The following is a 19505-nucleotide window of genomic DNA, read 5'->3' on the forward strand; positions in this document are numbered from 1 at the left end:
TTTAGAACATCTTTCCAATGGTTGTTTAATTTGAAATCATCTTCTCGGTTGAAATTGTGTTTGTAGATCTGAATTGCCTCGTAAACAAATCTCTAATAAAAACCCGTGGGTTTGCAAATAACCTTGGTATCGGAGAAAATGATATCGTGATCACCCACAGCGTTGTAACAGTGATCAGCTACGGCAGAAGAATTCGTTCTGCCATGTTTCAAATCTGATTTGTGCTCGCGAATTCGGTCGGAGACATGTCGCTTTGTCTCCCCGATATAGCAATCACCGCAGGTACAACTCAATTTGTAAACCCCGGGGTACTGTAAGTCAGGAATGACATCCTTCACAGATGGGATCAGATCACGAATTTTGTGTACTGTGTTGAACCGGACCTGGATCTTGTGTTTGTTTAGAATTTTGGAAATCTTTTTAGTAACGCCTGCTATATATGGTAGTGTGATGGTTTTGACCGGAGTATCAAGTGGTTGTTTCTGTATGGAGGGAGAAACAGCTTGGCGGATGGTACGGTCAGAGTATCCATTCCTTTTGAGGGCCAGGTGTACATGTTTTAATTCACTGGTCAGGTGGTGTTGGTCCGAAATGCAATAAGCCCTATGGTATAAAGTTTTGATGAGATAATTCTTTTGGGCTGGGTGGTGGTGGGAATCGGGTTTCAAGTAGGAATCTGTGTGGGTGGGTTTCCTGTAGACAGAATGCCCCAATGAGCCATCAGGTCTCCTCTCAAACAGAACATCTAAGAATGGTAGCTTGCCATCTTTCTCCACTTCCATGGTGAATTCCAGACATCCCGCCATCAAATTCACCATGGAAGTGGAGAAAGATATAACTTTATACCAGTGAGTTGTGCGATGTTGTGTTTTCGTGGTTCCACCCTAGGCTTGTGGAATTTCTGACATCGTAACACAGAATTTGTAATGCAAATGTATGCTGCAAAAACACAGTTTAGTTCTTTGTTTATCAATATTCCAGTTGCGTTATTAAACGCACGCAGATGCCACGCACAACTTCGTTCCACGAACCTAATATCTGCATTATCGACAGTTTTTGTCTTCGTTTTCTTGTTACCCCCATGCTCACGCTCCACGCCCTTCCCTTTGTAAAAGAGCCGGGGTACTGCCTAATCGGGGTCATCCGTGTGACCAAATAAAACTCAAACTGGACTCATTTCCTGGTGTGTGCAGACATGGTGGATGCTATGGAATCCCTCGGCGCACCGGAAAACCGAGAGCTCTTCGACGACCGCATGGGGAAGGAGAGCGGGAGTTGCGTGCGCTGCGCTGTGGTGGGGAACGGAGGAATTCTCAGCGGGGCCGGCATGGGGAAGGAAATCGACGCTCACGACTACGTGTTCAGGTAAGGGCCGCGGACCGTGTTCGCCCGGTGCTCGCCGGGCTGCATTGGCTTTTGGTTGCCGAACAAACGCGTTACAAGGTCGCTCTCATTACACACACAAAGTGCTTGCCACAAATGAACCGCTATACCTCACTGAGCTCGTCAAGAAGCATAAATCATCGCACTGACTCTGCTCATCATCACAGCGGCTCTTAGCTAACCATCGACGGTCGCCGCATCGCGCGCTTTCAGATGTGCTTCTGCGGCCATCTGGAATGCTCTTCCTTCCTATATTAGGAAGGCATTGGAGCTATGCACTTTAAAATTTATATTGAAAGCTCATTTCTTTAGAACTGCTTTTTGTGTTTAGTTTCTTGTCCTTCCCCCGCACCTCCAAATATCACGATTGGCGATGTATGGTGCGAAAGAAGTTCTACATATGCCCATCTTTCCGTACCCATTTCAAAGCCGGCACCGCACGCCGAGTAAACTCGCTCCTCCTTCGCCGTAAGTCTGATGCCAGCGCCTTGTCTAACAAGGTCTTTTTGAACTCTTTTTTTGCCATCTCAGTCTGGCCGTTCCATATCTCTGAATGGTTTTCATCGAAAAAAAAAACAATGAGGCTTTTGTGAGAGCTCTGTAAACTGCACCGATTTCTACCGATTCGAATGCTTTTGAGTCATCTTCACAGGCCAGGCACAATTAATTTATGTTCAGGAATTTCTAAAACTACAGAGTTGTTTCAGCTACTTGGGTTGGAAAAAATTACATATTGCTTCTCATCAGTATTTGTCAGATGTATGGATATTACTTTATTGCTGAAAATAGTTAGCATTATAAATCTTGTGCAACAAGTGGCAATGTCACCCTGGTATGGGCATTGCTCTTGGCTCTTGTTTGGAAGTGTGCACCAAATGGCTTTCTGATGCTTAACTATTTATGACAAAGTTCCTCTTTTCATGAACTTTAAAACTAAGCGCCCGTTCTCAAGAATCTTTACCGCTGCATTCCGGTATTGTACATGTTGTCATTTCAGACCCTCTTGTTGAGGAGGATGCATGTGTCATTTTGGACCCTTTTTTGGGGCCTCATTCCTCGTGCGTGTTTAGCTATGGGAGGAAACCAGAGCATACAGAGGAATCCCGTGCAGAACAGGGGGAGAATCATACAAACCCCGCACAGAAAGGTGCCCGAGTCAGAAATTGAACCAAGGCTCTTCTTGCCGTGAGGCACATGAGTGTTAAGACCACTTTGCTGCCACCCTGCTTGACAGTGTTACACAATCCATGCGTGTGCATGATTATTTTTCTTCCTCGTTTCAGGATGAACGGAGCCATCACTGACGGATTTGAAAGTGACGTTGGCACGAGAACCTCTTTCTACATGTTCTCCACAAACACGATGAAGAACTCGAGGCTCGCGTACCAGGAGTTTGGCTTTCAGCATCCTTCGTGGTCCCCGGTAACAAACCCATTGTCAGTACCGCGATCAGTGACATTGAATTGTAACAGCGTATGCACCACAGTGCCTATGCATTCTATGTCTGTAAACTCCTCGATTGCGATCGCACGTAGCGGCAATTGTCGCTCGCTGCTTGCAGGCCAGGTTCCGAGTCGCCTTGTGCCACACAGGGACAGCTGCCACTCGAAGTTCCCTTGTAAATGTATTAAGATGAGATGCCCTGTAAGTCGCTGATTGCGTGGAAAGCACTCTGAAATGCTGTCCCGGCATGAAGAAACAATTGCATATTTAGAATTATTTTTACTATTTCATTTATACGTGTCACGTATTGTATGTGTTTTATGTTGGCTCTGTAAAAACCTAGGCCTTATGCTAATTATAACATTCGGGCTTCAGAATTAATATATTTGTATGTTCATGTATATACATAATTGTGTAAAGTACAGATGATTCTATAGATAACTGCATACAGATAATAGGATTTTTCTAATATTCTTAGAGAACGTTTAATTTGCTACTACCACTTTTCAGCGGCTACTCGTATTTACTGTTCAAGTCAAGGTCACTTCCTGCTCGGATGAACACTAAGGGGGTGCTCGTATCCTGTTTACAGCCATGAGCCAGTAGTGTAAATTCCTCATTCCTATGGCAGGGGCGAGTTTAATCTTCCCCACAAAGTGGCACTTATGTTATTGACCTCCGAGGGATGATGGGCTGAGTTAACTCCCAACCAGCACTTGACCTTGCGACCTTTTGATTGTGAGCCACTTGCTCTCCCACCAGTGTCCAGGCCTTAGAAGCTCTACGCTGCTCTTCTCTCTTTGTCCCATTGCCTGTGCATATTTGTGGTTGACTTGCAGCGCACACACCATGTGGTTGGTGCATTGTGTAATCTATAGAAGCAATATGTGAACGGCCCAATTCGGGCGTGAATCACAACCAACGCCAAATATAAAGTATTTCATCGAGAGCTATATATATTTTTCCACAATCAATGTAGCTATTGTATTTCTTTGGTCCTGGGTTATGAGCATTTGGATGACTGTATCCGTTTTCACAGTCAAAATGCCTTCAGATCTATATCTCTAAATCGGCTCAAGCTTCCCGTAAATCACGTGACTGGTGTGTGGCCACCCCCACTCAGAGCCCCTCCCCACCGCTCCCTGTGAGGACAGACGCTGCCTCTCCATGCAGCAGCAGCAACGTCAAGGCCCTGATGTAGCCTCCTCCTCCCTCACCTCTCCTGACCCCTTGTTCCCGATTATCCGCCCCTTTAACAACCTTTTCCTCTTCTCAAGTCTTTATCTTCTCCCTTCCCTCTCGCATTCCTCTTTTCCCATGCATTCCATCTGTGACTCTGCTCAGCTTACAGTGGTGCATCATGAGGAAATGTTGCTGGGAGTCCGTCAAGGCATTAGCGGATCGGACGTAGAGACGCGCTTTCGCCAGAGCTTTTCCCCACGGCGTTAGCAGGTGTTTTCCCAAAATGGGATTTGTGAAACAAAGGGATAGATTGACCATCGAACATCGATTGATGATGTAGGATTCATAACCAATGGAAATGAGAGGACTTGGTAATGAAGGCTGCAAAGTGGTGCTCAAGCTAACTTATTAGGAGCAAGATAAATAAATTAAAACCATGATACAGTGATAACGTAAACAATGTGCCGAGTGACGAACGTCAGCGTCGCAACTTAGAAACATACGCAGGCATGACTGTGGCTGCTCCCAGGCGTTGCCTCTCACTCCATACCTGTGATACCTGCGCGTTCGTCAAATCTGCGGAGAGAAATAAAACACACCTGCAGCATTGTGAATCTTACGTGGCTGTTTTATCTTCTTCTGTGTGCAAATCGGCATTTTGTAAGCGGAAAAGTAGCCACACAATCATCCGCGACAACATGCTCCACTTAGATCCAGTAGTCAAATTAAGTTGCTTAAAGCCGGAAACGATAAGCAGCGTGCCCTGCTTATTGTCACTTCCCCGCTTCGGAGCGAATGTTCTTGTTACTTTGGTTGTATCGTCTGGTTTCATTTATGTATGTTGTGGACAGGTTTGCATGTGTAACTAGGAACATTACACTCCAGAGGTCGCCAGTTCGATCTCCTGGCGGGTGTAGTTGGAACAACCTCCCACCCTGTCCACCCAGCAGTTCGAATGGGTTCACCACAGTTAGTCCGTGGGACAGGTTGCGTGTAGTGAGGTACAATGGGGATATTCCCGCCTCTTCCATAACGCCTGGCCAGCATGGAAGAGTAGGCCCAATACCCTCGAGAGGGGTTCTCTTGGCGCTCTCCTTCATCGAGGCCCTTCCGCCAGCAGTGGAGTGAACGAGCTATTGCATGGCTGCACCTTTAATTTCACGTGGCTTAGATAAAGTAAGAACTTTTAAGTTGTAGTAAAAATATATAAAATGTATTTTCTCAACGAGGAATGCGAGCGGAGTGGGGCAAGGGGGGGGGGGTCCAAGAGGAAGTGAGCGATAATTTTATTATTATTTTTTTTAATGTTAATTTTACCCTGGAAAGCCTCGAGGTTGTTGCAGGAGGGTCCTGTCAAGTTACCGCAGTAGGTTGCGATGTTTCTGGTGTGTGCGATTCCAGTTGAATAATTTGCAGTTAACATTTGCAGCATTGAGATGATTGGGCCAACAGCAGTTGCAACGTCTGTGTTTGAAGATATGGGGGGAAACCCATGCAGAACAGGGGCTGACCGTACAAAGTCCACGTAGAAAGGTTCCCGGGTCGGGGATCGAACCCAGGCGGCTTGTCGCTGTGTGGCACGAGTGTTCATGTCCTTCCTTACGCTGTGCCTCGCAGGAGACACGCTACATCTTCATCCCTTGCGGCCACCAGGACTACTACATGGTGACTGCTGCAGCGAGAGGAAGCCTCGTCCACAAAGGGGACGACAAGAATGACCGGTAAGCGATGGCTGGGATGTGTTTGTGTGTGCGTGGTGGGGAGTGGTGGCGCAGTGCTTGGTGCTGCACTGTGCTCTGAACCCGGTGACCCGAGTTCGATTTCTGCACATGACTAATCACAGTGGGTGGGTTGAGTGGGAATGCATTGTAGATGAGAATGCATTTACAAACCTGTTTATACTGACTTCACCGTGATAATCGCACCTTCGATTAGCACGGCTGTATGTATGTATGTTGAACTTCTTTCTTAACGCACTTGGTGCGAGAAAAATTCGAGGTACTTACGGAGTGCAAGGATATCGAGTGGTGCCAAAATCTGTGACGAGGATTTACGCAACAACCTGAGCGTGTTTGTGGGTGTTTCCGTGTCTCTATCCGTGTCTCCGTGTCACTCTGCGTGTGTGTTTCCGTGTTTGTGTGTGGGGCTATAAATTTCCACATGGTAAGTCACTTTGTTGAGCTTTCATTTGTGGCCAGATCACTTCTGAAAAATAAGTTAATAGCTCAGTGGGCTTTATATGGTAAGATTAAAAATAGTGATTTAAAGCTTTTGTGACTGCAGGGATTCATATTCTTGGTTCTTTCGGTAAAGTCACGTAGAAGGGACAAAATAAAATAATAAAAATATAACACAATAAAATTCTCACGACGTTTCGACTGCAACACAAGCAACACCTGATGACGATTGCTTGTGTTGCAGTCGAAACGTCGTGAGAATTTTATTGTTTTATATTTTTAGTATTTTATTGTTTCTCTTCTACGTGACTTTACCAAAAGAACCAAGAATATTAAAAATAGTGTTATTTGTTTATTTTTAAAAGTGATTTGTTTACCTTTCCTATACGTTGTGCTCTTGGCATGTCTTTGTATTGTTTGTTGTTTTAACGTTCTTACCCGCCCCTTATGGACATCTGGGAAACTACCTTCATAGCTCATCCGATTCCTCAAGAATAAATATTGTGATTCTGTGTGTGTTCGTGTCTTTGTTTTAGTGCCTGTGTCTCTGTGTGCGGCTCTCTATCTCTGCATCTGTGTGTGTCTCCGCGTGTGTTTTTGTGTGTCCATGTCTATTTGCCCAAATGCACATGCGTGACCGAGGGAGGTTTAGAGTGACGGCTGACTGCACATTGCCAACAGTGAAGTCGCGTGGTGTTAGGTGACACCACCTTTGTTAGCACAAAGATACGTCAAATTACTCCATAAAATAAACGACCTGAACATCTAATAACTTATCTATATTTGAGAAGAGTTTTTTTTTTTATATCCGATTCTCATATTTTGGTAGTGGCAAAGGAGGTCCCATGATTTATCTGTATTTGTCCCCAAAAATCCTAAACATTAAAATCCCAAACTCATCTCAAGTATTTATATATATATGCGCTGGTGCAGACCATTACTGATGATAACATTAACAGAACTGTATACCTTGTGTGCGTGTAGAGTGTTGTATATCCTAAACAACATTTTGAAAAAATGTGAATTTTGTCAGCAAATGCAGCTTGTTTTTTGTTTTTCAGGCCTTGGACATACTTTGGAAAAGAGAATGTTGGAAAGAAGATTAAAATGCTTCATCCGGATTTTCTACGGTACCTGAAAAACAAGTAAGTTCACTCTGCTGGCGCACGGAACGAGGTCAAGGAGCAGCCTGGAGACCTCGAAAGAGCAACCTGCAGCCAGAGCAGTCAAGCAGCTGACACGAGCATCAGAACGATAGCCCTTCATAGTTTGATACGTGGCAAGACAGTTAGTCGGGACAAATCATGTCCATTAGCCTCTTATACGTGTTGGTTGAGGGCTGTGTGGCCAATGATGGAAGAGGCTTCCCAAGCTCCCACTTTGTCACGCGGTTGGTTGGATTCTCAAACGTCCATTATTTGGTTCCCCAAGACCTTTGTCAGTGATTCACCCACGTGTGATTTTAGTCTGAGGAGTCTGACTCCTCAAATCAGTTTTTTCTCTGTTTTTGAAATTAATTGCAATTTGAGGCGTGATTTTCCATGTGATTGAGGTCATTCACTTTTGTCTAAATGCTTAGTAAATCGGTCAGCACATTTGATTTCTGATCCCTCTACATTGATGATGCCCACAGTTATTTCACCTGATCCAGGAGCTTTCCTGTTTCTCCTACTGTGAAGGGGGTAATGGTTCCTTCCTTAGGTGTTATGTCCTGAACGTCGTCACCCTCCTCCTGAGAAATCATCGTTTACTCGTGGAATTGGATTTCTTCACTGTGGAGATTGGCATAATAATATTCCTCTGCCGATGTTAGCTGTGGGTGGGAATAAAACTTGGGTTGCTGGGTTCAAAGAGCAGTGCGCTGCTGACCACTGCACTGCATTATTGTTCTACGTGCGCGCACAAACACTAAACTTGATTTCCTTCCAATGTTTGAAATGGGAAAAATTTTAACGAGTAAAAAATGCTCATGTGTAAAGCATCGCACAAAAAGGGACGCATTTGGAAGAATGAGAGGTTAAAACTATCTCTAGAAACCGCGAGCCAGGAATTCCAAGCATGGTACGGAGTGAAAACATCAAGTGGTGGTGCACTGGAAGCCACACACTTGAAAAACTCCCTGCTTCCGGAAAATTCCCTCCCTTGTCTCTGCCTAGTGCCCAGCGGACGTCACCCGTGCGTAATCCAGACGGATAATTGGCTCTCAACTCCGGCGTTGGGGACGCAGAGTGCCCTTGTTGGCCAGTGAAGTTAATCTCTCCACGTTCTCCGTGTCAAGGGTGTGAGCCCTCACTGTGTACAGCTGAGCTGGTGAAAAGAGCAGATCGGTAACAAAACAAAAGGAGCGAGGCCACTCGAGCGCTGACAGGTGGCCGCAGAGCTCGGAGGACTGCGTGCTGAGCTGGCAACGCTGAAGGGCCTGGATTCGAATGCAGACGGTTGCCTTTGATTTAGTCAGATGCTGGCCTCAGCCTGGTCAAAATGTCTGCTCAAAAACACCATCACGTAATGAAATTGGTTGTGCATTTAATTTGGCTCATCTAGCACGAGGCACAATAATGGTTTGTTCAACACGAATTCATCTCCTTGTTTTATTTCTTTCAGTTTCCTGCCTTCGGGGATCCTTCAAACGGACTTCAGAAACTTCTACAGGCCCAGCACAGGCGCAATAGCTCTGCTAACCGCTCTGCACACCTGTGACGAGGTAATCCTGGATACATGTTCAAAAGAGACTTGGAGGCGGAGCCATGGATTGATGACAGCAACTTTACTTATGAACGAGAGGGAGTTGAGGATTCCAGTGGGAATGGCAGTTGTACCAGATGAGATGGCATGTTGAGTCTTTGTGGTATTTTTTTTATCTCGTTGCTTTATCCCAACTATGTTCCAAGTGCGCAATCGTAATCGTATCCGAATCTCCTTGGAGAACCCTGCATCACGCAGTACATCACCCTGTGTCAGGGAACAGCCGGGAAAGTGATGTCACAAAACTTCAGTAGCACTTTTCTTATGCACAGCGACATGGTGGACCTGTATGATGGATCCTATTATCCGCCATTTTCACTTCACTTATCCACGGGGGTAAAATCGTGATAACCGCGGATAATAGGATGACCATTGCTTGAGAGGAAATTACAAATGAGGGGAGTCCAGGTATGATGCCCATAACCTGCGGATAGCCTGTGGGTGATGCGATGAATTGACTACCGTTCATCATCCCTGTTCGTATTGTGTCCTGCCCAAAGCCACTTACAGCTAAGGTCCCCCAGGGGCACTAGTGGTGAGCTACCGGGCTGTGTGTGTCCGAGACTTCGTTCTTGGCAACTGGTTATCCCGGGATTCGTTGAACCTGCGTGAGACTTTTTTGAACGTTAATCAGCCAAAAGATGGCATTAGTTCCAGGTGCAGAATTCTGTGCCTTGTTAAGCAACTAGAGGAGCGCTGATGTGAGGGAGGATTGTGATGTGGGCTGTGAGTTATACCCTGACAAGGCCACGGGCATGGATCCCATCACAACGGGAGCACTTGCAAATTTGTAAATATGATTTTTTAAATGTCTGTATTTTCTGTTAAACTGTATGGAGATGCACAAATGTGTATTGGCCTAGGCAAAAAAAAGATCTGGCCAAATGTTTTTCTTTAAGACCCTCCACCAACATGAATGAAAGAATATGAATCAACAGTATTCATTACTGTGGTGAGTGATGGTGGTTAGGGCACTCTTGTGAACCCAACAACCTGGGTTTGATTATGGAACATGGCTAACATCAGTGATGAGTGCTATCTGAACTAGTCCTGCGTAGCACCCCAAAGGAGCAATCCGCACTGACCAGTATTGGTGAAGTATGGTGATACAATTCCCAAGAGTGACACAGCATAGGGAGGCCTTCATCCTGCAGGGGATTGACAGAGGGCAGTAACTGATTACTTTCTGTTTCTTGCAGGTCTCTGCATATGGCTTCATTACCAGCAACTTCAGGAAATTTCCAGACCATTATTTTGACAAAAACCAGAAGCTTGTCTTTTACATCAACCACGATCTGTCCCTCGAGAAGAAATTATGGAGAAAGCTAAATCAGCTGGACATCATGAAGCTTTACCGGCGGAAAATGGCCTAGGTTCGGCGATGGATTGGTTTGGTATGCTGCCGCTGTGCCAAGAACTGTAGATCCCCATTCTCTATCAAAAGCAATGGCCACACTTGTTCCTGTGGAATACCTCACTTTATATATTGTTTTTTATTTACTGTGGAGAAAATAAAAAAAGTACAAAAAACATCCACCCATCACACAGATATGTGGTGAGTTGCATAACGACGGTGTGCCACAGTATCCACTGTTGACACGATCCATCACACTGTTGTGTGAAACCTCACGCAGTGCTGTAGTGGAGCATTGTGGGTAAACACAGTACATTAAATAGGTCAGCTTCTGTTCCCTATCTGAACACACAAAATATTTCTTTATTTGTGTATATATCGGCCTTCCAGACTACTCGTGGTAACAATACGGTTTTACGATAGAGGTCATACTGTAACGGAAGCCTCTAATGCGCTCTTACGAGCTTATGGTTATGATGTAGTAAAGCAAATACAAATGTAACAGATAAATTGAATGTCGAGTGTATGCCCCCAGTAACTTGGCACTGTGAAAGTCTAGCGTTGGTGACCCATCTGATACCAAGTGGCATTGATGCCGAATAATTTTTTTGCCCATTATTCACCAGTTCCCGTTTGAGGAAATAATTATCTTAAGTGTCCTTATATCCGGCTGTAGTCATTATGGCAAGCAGATTTTGTATGCAGTGAAAATGACATTTGCCGTTTAAAATTTGGAGTGAATTGAGTGGATCGAGGTGTTTCTCGCACCAATCGTCTTGCTGATTTTAATTCTCAAAGGATCGTCAAGGCATTGTACCATACTTTGCAGCATTTGTATAACTTTCTGATGAGGAGAGACATGGTCGGACAAGGGTTAGGTTTTTGATACTACTGTACTATAAACTTACTGTTCTATAAATCAAATCTCTGATTTTGTATACATTTAAATCGCTGCCAGGTTTGCGGGCCTTTGGAGCACTGAGAGCCATATGTGTGTCACACCAACCACTGAACACCACCACCACCGTCTTCAGTACAGCCTATGCTCGTTCAAAGGACTGTATAAATACACTTGTGTAATGGTAACATGATTATTAAACCGGTGTGCTTGGCAACGCAGGGGTCCAATGTCGCGGATGCTCTCATCCCCTGTGGGGCTCTCCACAAGCAACTACCGCCACTTGTCTGCGGAGAAAATATTGTGGAGAATAAGAGTACATTAGCACGTGACTCCACGCATTTTAGAACACATCGCGGCTAATTGGAAGCATCTAAGAACGTTGGGAATATTTGCGGGATGGCAGCGGATAATGGGTAATCGGTTCACGGATAAGGAGTTCTGTTATTCAAGTTATGTTGCGCGTGCTTGTTTGTTGGTTCTACAGGGTAAGATGTGGGCGAGTGGTTGTATAAATGTGACATCGTGTACTGTTAAGACATGGGGTGGAATTCCAGTAATGTGTCCGGTTCTTGCCTGGTCAAAGCAGTGATTTGATGTGTGTGTACCTGCTGAATGCAAAAGTATATATTTGTAATTGTTTTGGTCTCTTCGTGCTCGTTTAAAAATTTGAAGCAAGGTGCTGTTGTTGTGATCTGGATGTATTTAGAGGGACTGGGCGTTGTTGTGCGGCGCATGCCAAATTGAGGTCATTCAACAATGTTGGTTCGTTTGTTGCTGAGTTGTAATTGGCTGGAATGCCGCAAGGCCTTTTAGGGGCGCGACGATGGATGCGTCGATTAACTAATGAAAGTCGTTTGTTAATTTCACTGTGCATTAACCGATTGTAATGATAATTATTACACGTGTAAGATGTGTGGAAATTGCATCCAAGCGAATGTTGCATTTCGGGTAATGGAGAACACAGAATTGCACAAACCGGTCAACTTAGACGAAGCGTTGTTTCTTGCTTCGTCACCCTGCATTGTGACGAGGCAATTGAATGACTGGGTGGGGTAGGGCACACCCATGGTACTTTGTTATAGAAGCCTCCAAGTGAGTTTGCTTTTAAATGATAAATGAATGGCATTGGTGCAGAGGTGGGTGAAATAAGGCATGACAATGAAACATTGTCGAGGTGTTTTTCCTGATAGTTAAAAAGGCTCACAGCGGGGTACAACGCCGCGTGTATCGAGACTGATGCGGAGTTTTTTCGGTACTTTTTTGAACGTCAGAATCGACCGTTTTGTTAAGGATAGAAGGCAAATGGTGAATTGATATTAACATTGTCCAACAGTAGAGTCGTTCAAATGAACCACAGCTGTAGACAATCTTAATGTCAGATGTTTTTGCTTTGTTACTGGTGTTATTCCAAAAGGAATTATGTTTACAGAATGCTGTATTTTAATGCATGCGTTCATGAGCCTTGCCAGAAAACCAAAGACCGTTTTCTATTGATGGTCCTGGAATTTCAAATGTTGAATATGTCAGTGCTGTATATTGCATAAGGGTGCACTAAACCCACTGCCTCATGGGTTTACACCGTTCTCGTGCAACCCGTTATGACTTTGGGAGAAGCGAACAATCGATTTCCTCTGGGTAATTACTCGACGTGTAATAATTTTTCATCCACGCACCTCCGATGAGCACGGTTGGCTACGTATGGTGAAACATAATTTTAACACACGTGCAAGTGTGAAGGTATCAATTCTCGTGCACAGTATTGTTGTGCGTGTCCATTATGAGCAAATCTTACAGTAATGAGGGAATAATATTGCAGATCCTATTACCACGTATTTACTCAACAATCCTGAATGATAATGATTTGTGGATATTTGCGGAATTTGCCACTCGACTCAAGTGCACAAACATAAAATGCGCGCATAATGGCAAGGGGTACCACAGTGAGCCTTGGTGTACGTCGTGGGTACGTGGAAGAATAGCGCTGCTGATTTAGAAGATTGCACTCCAAGAGTTTCCACGGACAATAGGAGTTGTGGGTAGCATGGTAACGCATAAGAGGAGTTCTGTAAATGGGAAACTTTGGATTGAATCATGAACTTGAGGGAAGTGGTGAATTGTTACATACCCATGAAGTCGTCATGAGCACAGCCAGATACACATGTGTACATCAATTGTGGCAAAAAGATACAGTAAAAATAAACATTTTTTTTGTGTTATGCTGTTATTTTCTTTGAACCTATCTACGTGACTTTACCGAAAGACTCAAGAATATAAATAAAATATGAATTGAAAATGGCATGACACTGAAAGATTTCTGGATTGCCGTTGCATCGTGGTTCACGAGCTTGCAGTGCCAGTCCTTGTCCAGTATTTGTAAGTACTGTACGCTTGAATTTATTATCGACGGCGTATCAACATTGTGAAAGTTGTTCTGTACATGTTCTCTTTGATCGTGTATTGTAGTAGATAACCGTTGGAAACTGGCAAGCGATAAAGACAGGTTTGTAAATACTGAACCAGTGATGTTCTAAGCCCCACTTAATTTTCATCGCCACAGGCATTACAACAAAAGGCACGTTGTGCAATTCCTTCTGCTTTTCATGCAGCTCAAACAAATACGATGTGGAGAGGGGGGCTTCATCTCGCAGTGGATTGACGAGTCGTTCACCTCTTTATGCATCTGCGCTCGTTGCAGTACTGTGGAGTGCGAGTCCCTGGACGATTTTTCAGCCTTCAACTTTCCCACTTGCCTGGGCTTGTGAAATACAGTTACCTAATTGTGTTGGTACACTAATGAGGAATGCAGGACGGTGCGACACCAACCCTGATTCTAATAGCACTTCACAAGTCCTGGCGCTCATTTGTATGTAAACTGATGTATACGCTGGGTAGATGGAGCAAATTAGAGGTCGTGTTTGTATCACACGCTGGTGGTGTTTCGTGAAGGCCATGGCGATTTGGCGACGGTGGTGATGATGCGCATTTTACACCTGGAAAAATTAAACTTCCTGTGGGAAAAATGTCCGGTGTGGGTTTTTCACGTGGACAGTGAAGTCTGTCGCAAATGCTGACGGGTTTCCGGATAATCCACGAATAGAAAGTGTCGTTTTAAACTGAATCGTACGTAAACATTTTAGATAAAATGATTTAAGTAGTTATTATCACGTGTAAATATTGTACAATGATTAATGGGCCAAATTTAACAAAAAAAATAAAGTTTATTTTACTTGCATATAAAGAATTGTCGATGCTTGAGTTTTCTCCACGTGCATCAGAAGCGTCAGGGTCCAGATGTCACCGTGGCCAAAGCTGTGTTGGACGCCACTCCCACACCTTGCCAACGCTTTCGCTCTTCCAGACACCACGGCTGCTGCTAGATCTCCTCCGGCTGCTGTCCTAGCAGGGCATCCCTCGATCCGGATTAACGACGACCATTTTCCTTCGATGACGCTATTGTGTGTGATTTAAAGGTAACGCGAAAACACCGTAGCAGGCGGGCCACTGCGAGAAAGCTACCGTCTCCTGGCCGTGTCATCACACACCCGGGGCCGACAGGAACTCGAAGACACGGGAGGCGGAGCACTGCCTCAATGCTCACTTGAGCAGGAACTCGATTTGGCCTGACTTGAATGTAGCAGCATCTCTAATTGAAAAGTCATTTCTTTAGAACAGCCTTTTGTGTTTAATTTGCCCTTCCCCGCACCTCCGCATAGCACGGTTGGCTACGTAATGGTGCGAAAGTTCAACATACACACAATCTAGATTTGAAGTTTTCGTGACTGCAGGGATCCATACTCTTTGGTTCTTTCGGTAAAGTTACATAGGTATAAAATAAAATACATTTATTTAAAAATAAAATACATTTATTTTATTTTATACCTACGTATACATACATTTCTGGCTTCCATTATTGGTGAAATGTTCTGATATTGCAGTATCCCATCAGTCTTTTTTTGCCACTGAGCTCTTCGATCTACTTTCCTCTTGTTTTTACATATTATGCTGCAGTAGCAGGAACCCAACACTGATTCTGTAGCTGGGGTGGCTGGGCTCGCCAGCTGACTGTTCACAGCCACCACGGTGTCCGAGTGGATTGCCCAAAGCTCGTTTTTCCGGATGACATTTCAGTCGGCTTAGGGAGTGTTTTTCTTTTGTCATTGACATAGTTTGGTTTGTGGCCTCAACAATACAGGTGTAGCCGCTCCTTCGCAGTGTGTGTATGGGCAGTGGCCTCGGAGGGGCTCCACACATTACCCACTGGCACCTCAGGCCAGTGGCAGCCTCAAAGTAAATTACACTTCAGCACTATGAGTAAAACGTAAACGTTGACAGGCAGCTTGTAAATTGTGCTCCTTGGCAGCTGGTGTCCATATTTCCCTTAGATACAGCATGACGATGTTCAGGTGTTTCTTACCCTTTACATTTGCACTCCCATTCATGTGACGTCAATAGGGTCCATGACACAGATGCACACTAGCTGTATTGGTAGGCAACTTGGTTATTTTTTTGTAAATGATTTTCATTGATCCAACCACGGGGGGGTATGTCTTCCGCGACAGGTGAGTGGTGCATAGTGGTATAAGCGGCTCAGACAGACAACCAACGCAGACGTGTAGGACCATAGCGTCATGTGGTACATGCGTCAAATCCCTTTTCTTTCGTGAAGGGGGAAAGGGGAGGGGGGGGGAAGTCAGTCTCATTGTAAGTTCAATTGAGTAAAGTCAGGGTATTTGGAGTGGCATTTACTAGGGGGCCCCAGATCTGTGTGAACTCCCCTTCCCCTATTCCTCAGTTTCAGACTCAGGTGTTCTAAAACTGCTAGAGCGAATAGGGCGTTATGCAAGAGGGTGAATGAGGCGGTCCCATGATTCTTCCAGGAGCTCAGGGTGGTCGTCTCTAACCGACATTTTAAATGCTTGGAGAAGGGTGTGTTGGTGCCTGGTGATACTTTGGGGTTTAAGGACCAGGAGGGATGATTCAATGCCAGCTAGTATTTCGGTGCCAGACATCACGTTGTACAGATCCGTAATTTTTTCATAGAATATCCTGATGGTGGGACAATCCCAGAAGGCGTAAATTTACATTTGGATGGTGCCCGGAGGGCACCTTGGCCAGTTTGGGGATATGGTCTGGGACAATTTAGCCCTCCGTTGGTTAGTGAGATATGTGCCATGAAGGAACTGAAATTGAATCGTCCTGAGAGGGAGGGATCTTAGACCTTGCCGGGGGTTGTGCCAAATTAGTTTCTAAGACTATGATGGGATTGGGTGGCCCAGCGTCCCCTCCCAACGTGCCCTTTTCTTTGCTCTCACCTCGGTAGGGCCCAGGAGTAGGAGTTGGTATGCCTCGAAGATTTTATAGTGGACCCTCTCCTCCGTCAGCCATACCCATTTCAGGGAGGGTATCTTTCCGAGGTCAACACCCCTTGCCTTGTTAATAGAGTCCCTGATCTGGATAAATAAAAAAAATCGCTATTAGGGATGTCATCGCTTTCTAATGTTTTGGAGAGTGTCCATCCCCTCTTAGTCAGACGAGTGATCAACCACCCTCCTGATTCCCACTCTTTTCCAAGCCGGCCAGCTGAAATCCTTGCCCCCAATTATCCCACAGGGGAGAGTCGCTGGAGGCCAAAGGTGATATGGATCAGTTCATTTCTCAGGGTCCAGAGGGTTGTGTTGACTGAGGATCGTGGTTTAAAATCCGAGGGCTTATCTCTAGGGTGCAAGTGGACTATTGCCTCAAGGCTCCAGAGGGATAATGATGCCTCTTCCTACTTCTTTCAGGAGCTGTCTCTTCTTGTTGACCCAATGCTTGACCATAAGGAGGCCTCCCGATAAGTAGTACTTCGCAAAATCAGGTAGCGCCAGCCCGCCGCATTTATTCCCCTGAGTTAGCGTATGGTTGTCAATCTTGGCCACCTTGTGTCCCCAGACAAAGGAGGATATGAGGCGGTGGAGCTTACTTAATGTCTGAGGTAGCTTTGTTGGAATCATCCCGAGATGGTAGAGGGCCTTAGGATAGGTAATAATTTTGACCAAGTGGACCCGATTGGGGAGTGATTGTGGGATATCGTTCCAAACGGTTAGGGAGGCCTCAATCTCCAGAAGAAGGGGGGCGGGAGGAAGTTCTGTTTGAAGAGGTACGCTTGGTTGGAAGTAATATTCACCCCGAGATACCTGATTTGGGAGGGGCACAATCTGAAGCAGGAGACGTTGGGCGGAGGTGTTCCCGAAATGGGGTACAGAGGCATGATTTCTGACTTTGGAATGTTGAGTTTATAGCCTGAGACTGCACCGCAATAAGCTTCAGGAGGGCAGGTATTGAGGAGTCCATTTTTGTGATTGTAAGCAGATCATCAGTGTATAAATTTACTTTTTTTTCGGCTTGCCCGTAGCGTATACCTAATATGAATACCTAATATCTCCTGGCTACTTCGTATCCTGGCTGCCTGAGGCTCATTGTAATTGCAAAGAGGTGGGGGGGGGGGGCAGGACAGGGGGCATCTCTGTCTCGTGCCTCTAGTGAGAGGGAACCTCTGAGACAAACCCATTAGTAGTACATGTCGCAGTCAGATGATCATAAAGGAGTCTGCATATTTCGATTAACCGGGGGGGAAGGCTAGACTCTGCATGGTGCCAAAAAGAAACCCCCACTGTACCGAATCGAAAGCCTTCTCCCCGTCGAGTGCAAAGGCGTACGCTTTCGTGCTTGACCTGGAGTTTCTATGGCGGGCTGCGTAGTGAGTCCTGACTCAGGGAGTTGGGGGGGGGATCTCTGTGTCCTCTGGTGACAGCCATAAAGTGAGGCGATCCGCCGTGAGCCCTGTTGTGTGCCGTGCATTGTCCATGAGTGCGGCACAGTCCAGTGTCGTCGTGCAGGGGAGGAGGAGGGGTTGAAGAAGAATTAAAAAAAAACTCCCAGGGGAGTAAAGGGGCGAAGGGATCACCAAGATGGAGAAAGGTACCCACACAAATGTTAACAGTAACAGGCAAACAGTATTATTTGGTTCTTTCGGTAAAGTCACGTAGATAGAAAAAAAATAAAGTAAATAAAATACAAATTCAAAACTACGACGCTTCGATTACAACACAAGCGATGACGATTATTATATAAGTGACAGCACCTAAGCTCGTACAACAGTTTTTTTTGTTGGTGTGGGGAAAAAAATGTCTTGGTGCCTGGGCTTGGACAGGAGCAGGGAATTAACATCACTAATTGCGGGGCGGGGGATGGAAGCGAGTTCCACACTCCAGCGGCAACATCAGAGGATGTGAGCATTCATCTTCCCATTGAGTGTAAATGTATTCAAGCAAATCAAAATGTTCTATTTGGAAATTCGAAAGCGTTGCGTGGAAAAGTGCATTTGATGACAGTCAATCTTGGATATACCAACACTGGTGCACTTTTAATTGTCAATAGTTTAGGATATGAACAATGATGTTTATCTCCTTGACCATGGTCATGCCATAAGTAGTATGTTTAATATGTTGTGTACCCGGATAAGGGCTCAGCTGAAGTTTGGGGTTAAGGACACGGTTACGAGTTTGGGGCGTGTAATGCAGCTTATTTGCAAAAGTGCTGGAAAAAACAACATGTGCCACTTGGCCAAGTAGCATCTGTGCAAATACTCTCCTGGATAAAACCTCGGCAGTATTACTCAGGTTCTGTTATAACTTTGAACACACCACCACTCACTTTATTGTTCTGGACAAGTGTGTATATTGAGCCATCGTGACATTCTTCTTTGGTTCTTTCGGTAAAGTCACGTAGAATGAGAATAAAATAATAAATTGATAAAATAAAATAACACAATAAAATTATCACGTTTCGGCCACAACACAAGCGGCCTTCGCCACAACACAAGCGGCCTTCATCAAGATGAAGGCCGCTTGTGTTGTGGCCGAAACGTCATCAAGATGAAGGCCGCTTGTGTTGTGGCCGAAACGTCGTGAGAATTTTATTGTGTTATTTTATTTTATCAATTTATTATTTTATTCTCATTCTACGTGACTTTACCGAAAGAACCAAAGAAGATGAATCCTTGCAGTCACGAAAGCTTTAAATCGAAATTCATCGTGACATTGTAGCGTGTACGCATTTCAACGTGGTTGGCCACCCAGAGAAATTTGGGATGTGACACATTTTGGATTTGAATAGGCCTGCAAAGGTGAAATCTTAAATATATACTGTACTAGCTGTACTGTAAGAGCCATAAGACAGAAAGTGAGTGTATTATTTCTATATATCTTTGATGTACATCCGTCATACATTTGTTGACGGACTGGTTATATTTGTATTCTTAGCTCTTTCGGTAAAGTCA

At 44.9% G+C, this 19505-nt stretch overlaps 1 protein-coding gene across 1 annotated transcript in view; it reads left to right on the top strand.

The window, feature by feature from the left end:
* The window catches only part of LOC116951416 (alpha-N-acetylgalactosaminide alpha-2,6-sialyltransferase 2-like), a 30663-nt gene extending 17182 nt beyond the window's left edge, over nucleotides 1-13481 (top strand). The window contains exons 4-9 of the mRNA XM_032969982.2: nucleotides 1194-1365; nucleotides 2667-2805; nucleotides 5626-5729; nucleotides 7247-7330; nucleotides 8790-8889; nucleotides 10130-13481. Coding sequence (XP_032825873.2) covers nucleotides 1194-1365; nucleotides 2667-2805; nucleotides 5626-5729; nucleotides 7247-7330; nucleotides 8790-8889; nucleotides 10130-10303 — 773 coding nt within the window. The 3' untranslated portion in view covers nucleotides 10304-13481. The remainder of the gene's footprint in view (nucleotides 1-1193; nucleotides 1366-2666; nucleotides 2806-5625; nucleotides 5730-7246; nucleotides 7331-8789; nucleotides 8890-10129) is intronic.
* Nucleotides 13482-19505: the final 6024 nt, after the last annotated feature.

Source organism: Petromyzon marinus, chromosome 43, assembly GCF_048934315.1.
Source record: "Petromyzon marinus isolate PM22_M1 ecotype Great Lakes invasive population chromosome 43, UKy_Petmar_22M1.pri1.0, whole genome shotgun sequence".
NCBI classification, from domain to species: Eukaryota; Metazoa; Chordata; class Hyperoartia; order Petromyzontiformes; family Petromyzontidae; genus Petromyzon; species Petromyzon marinus.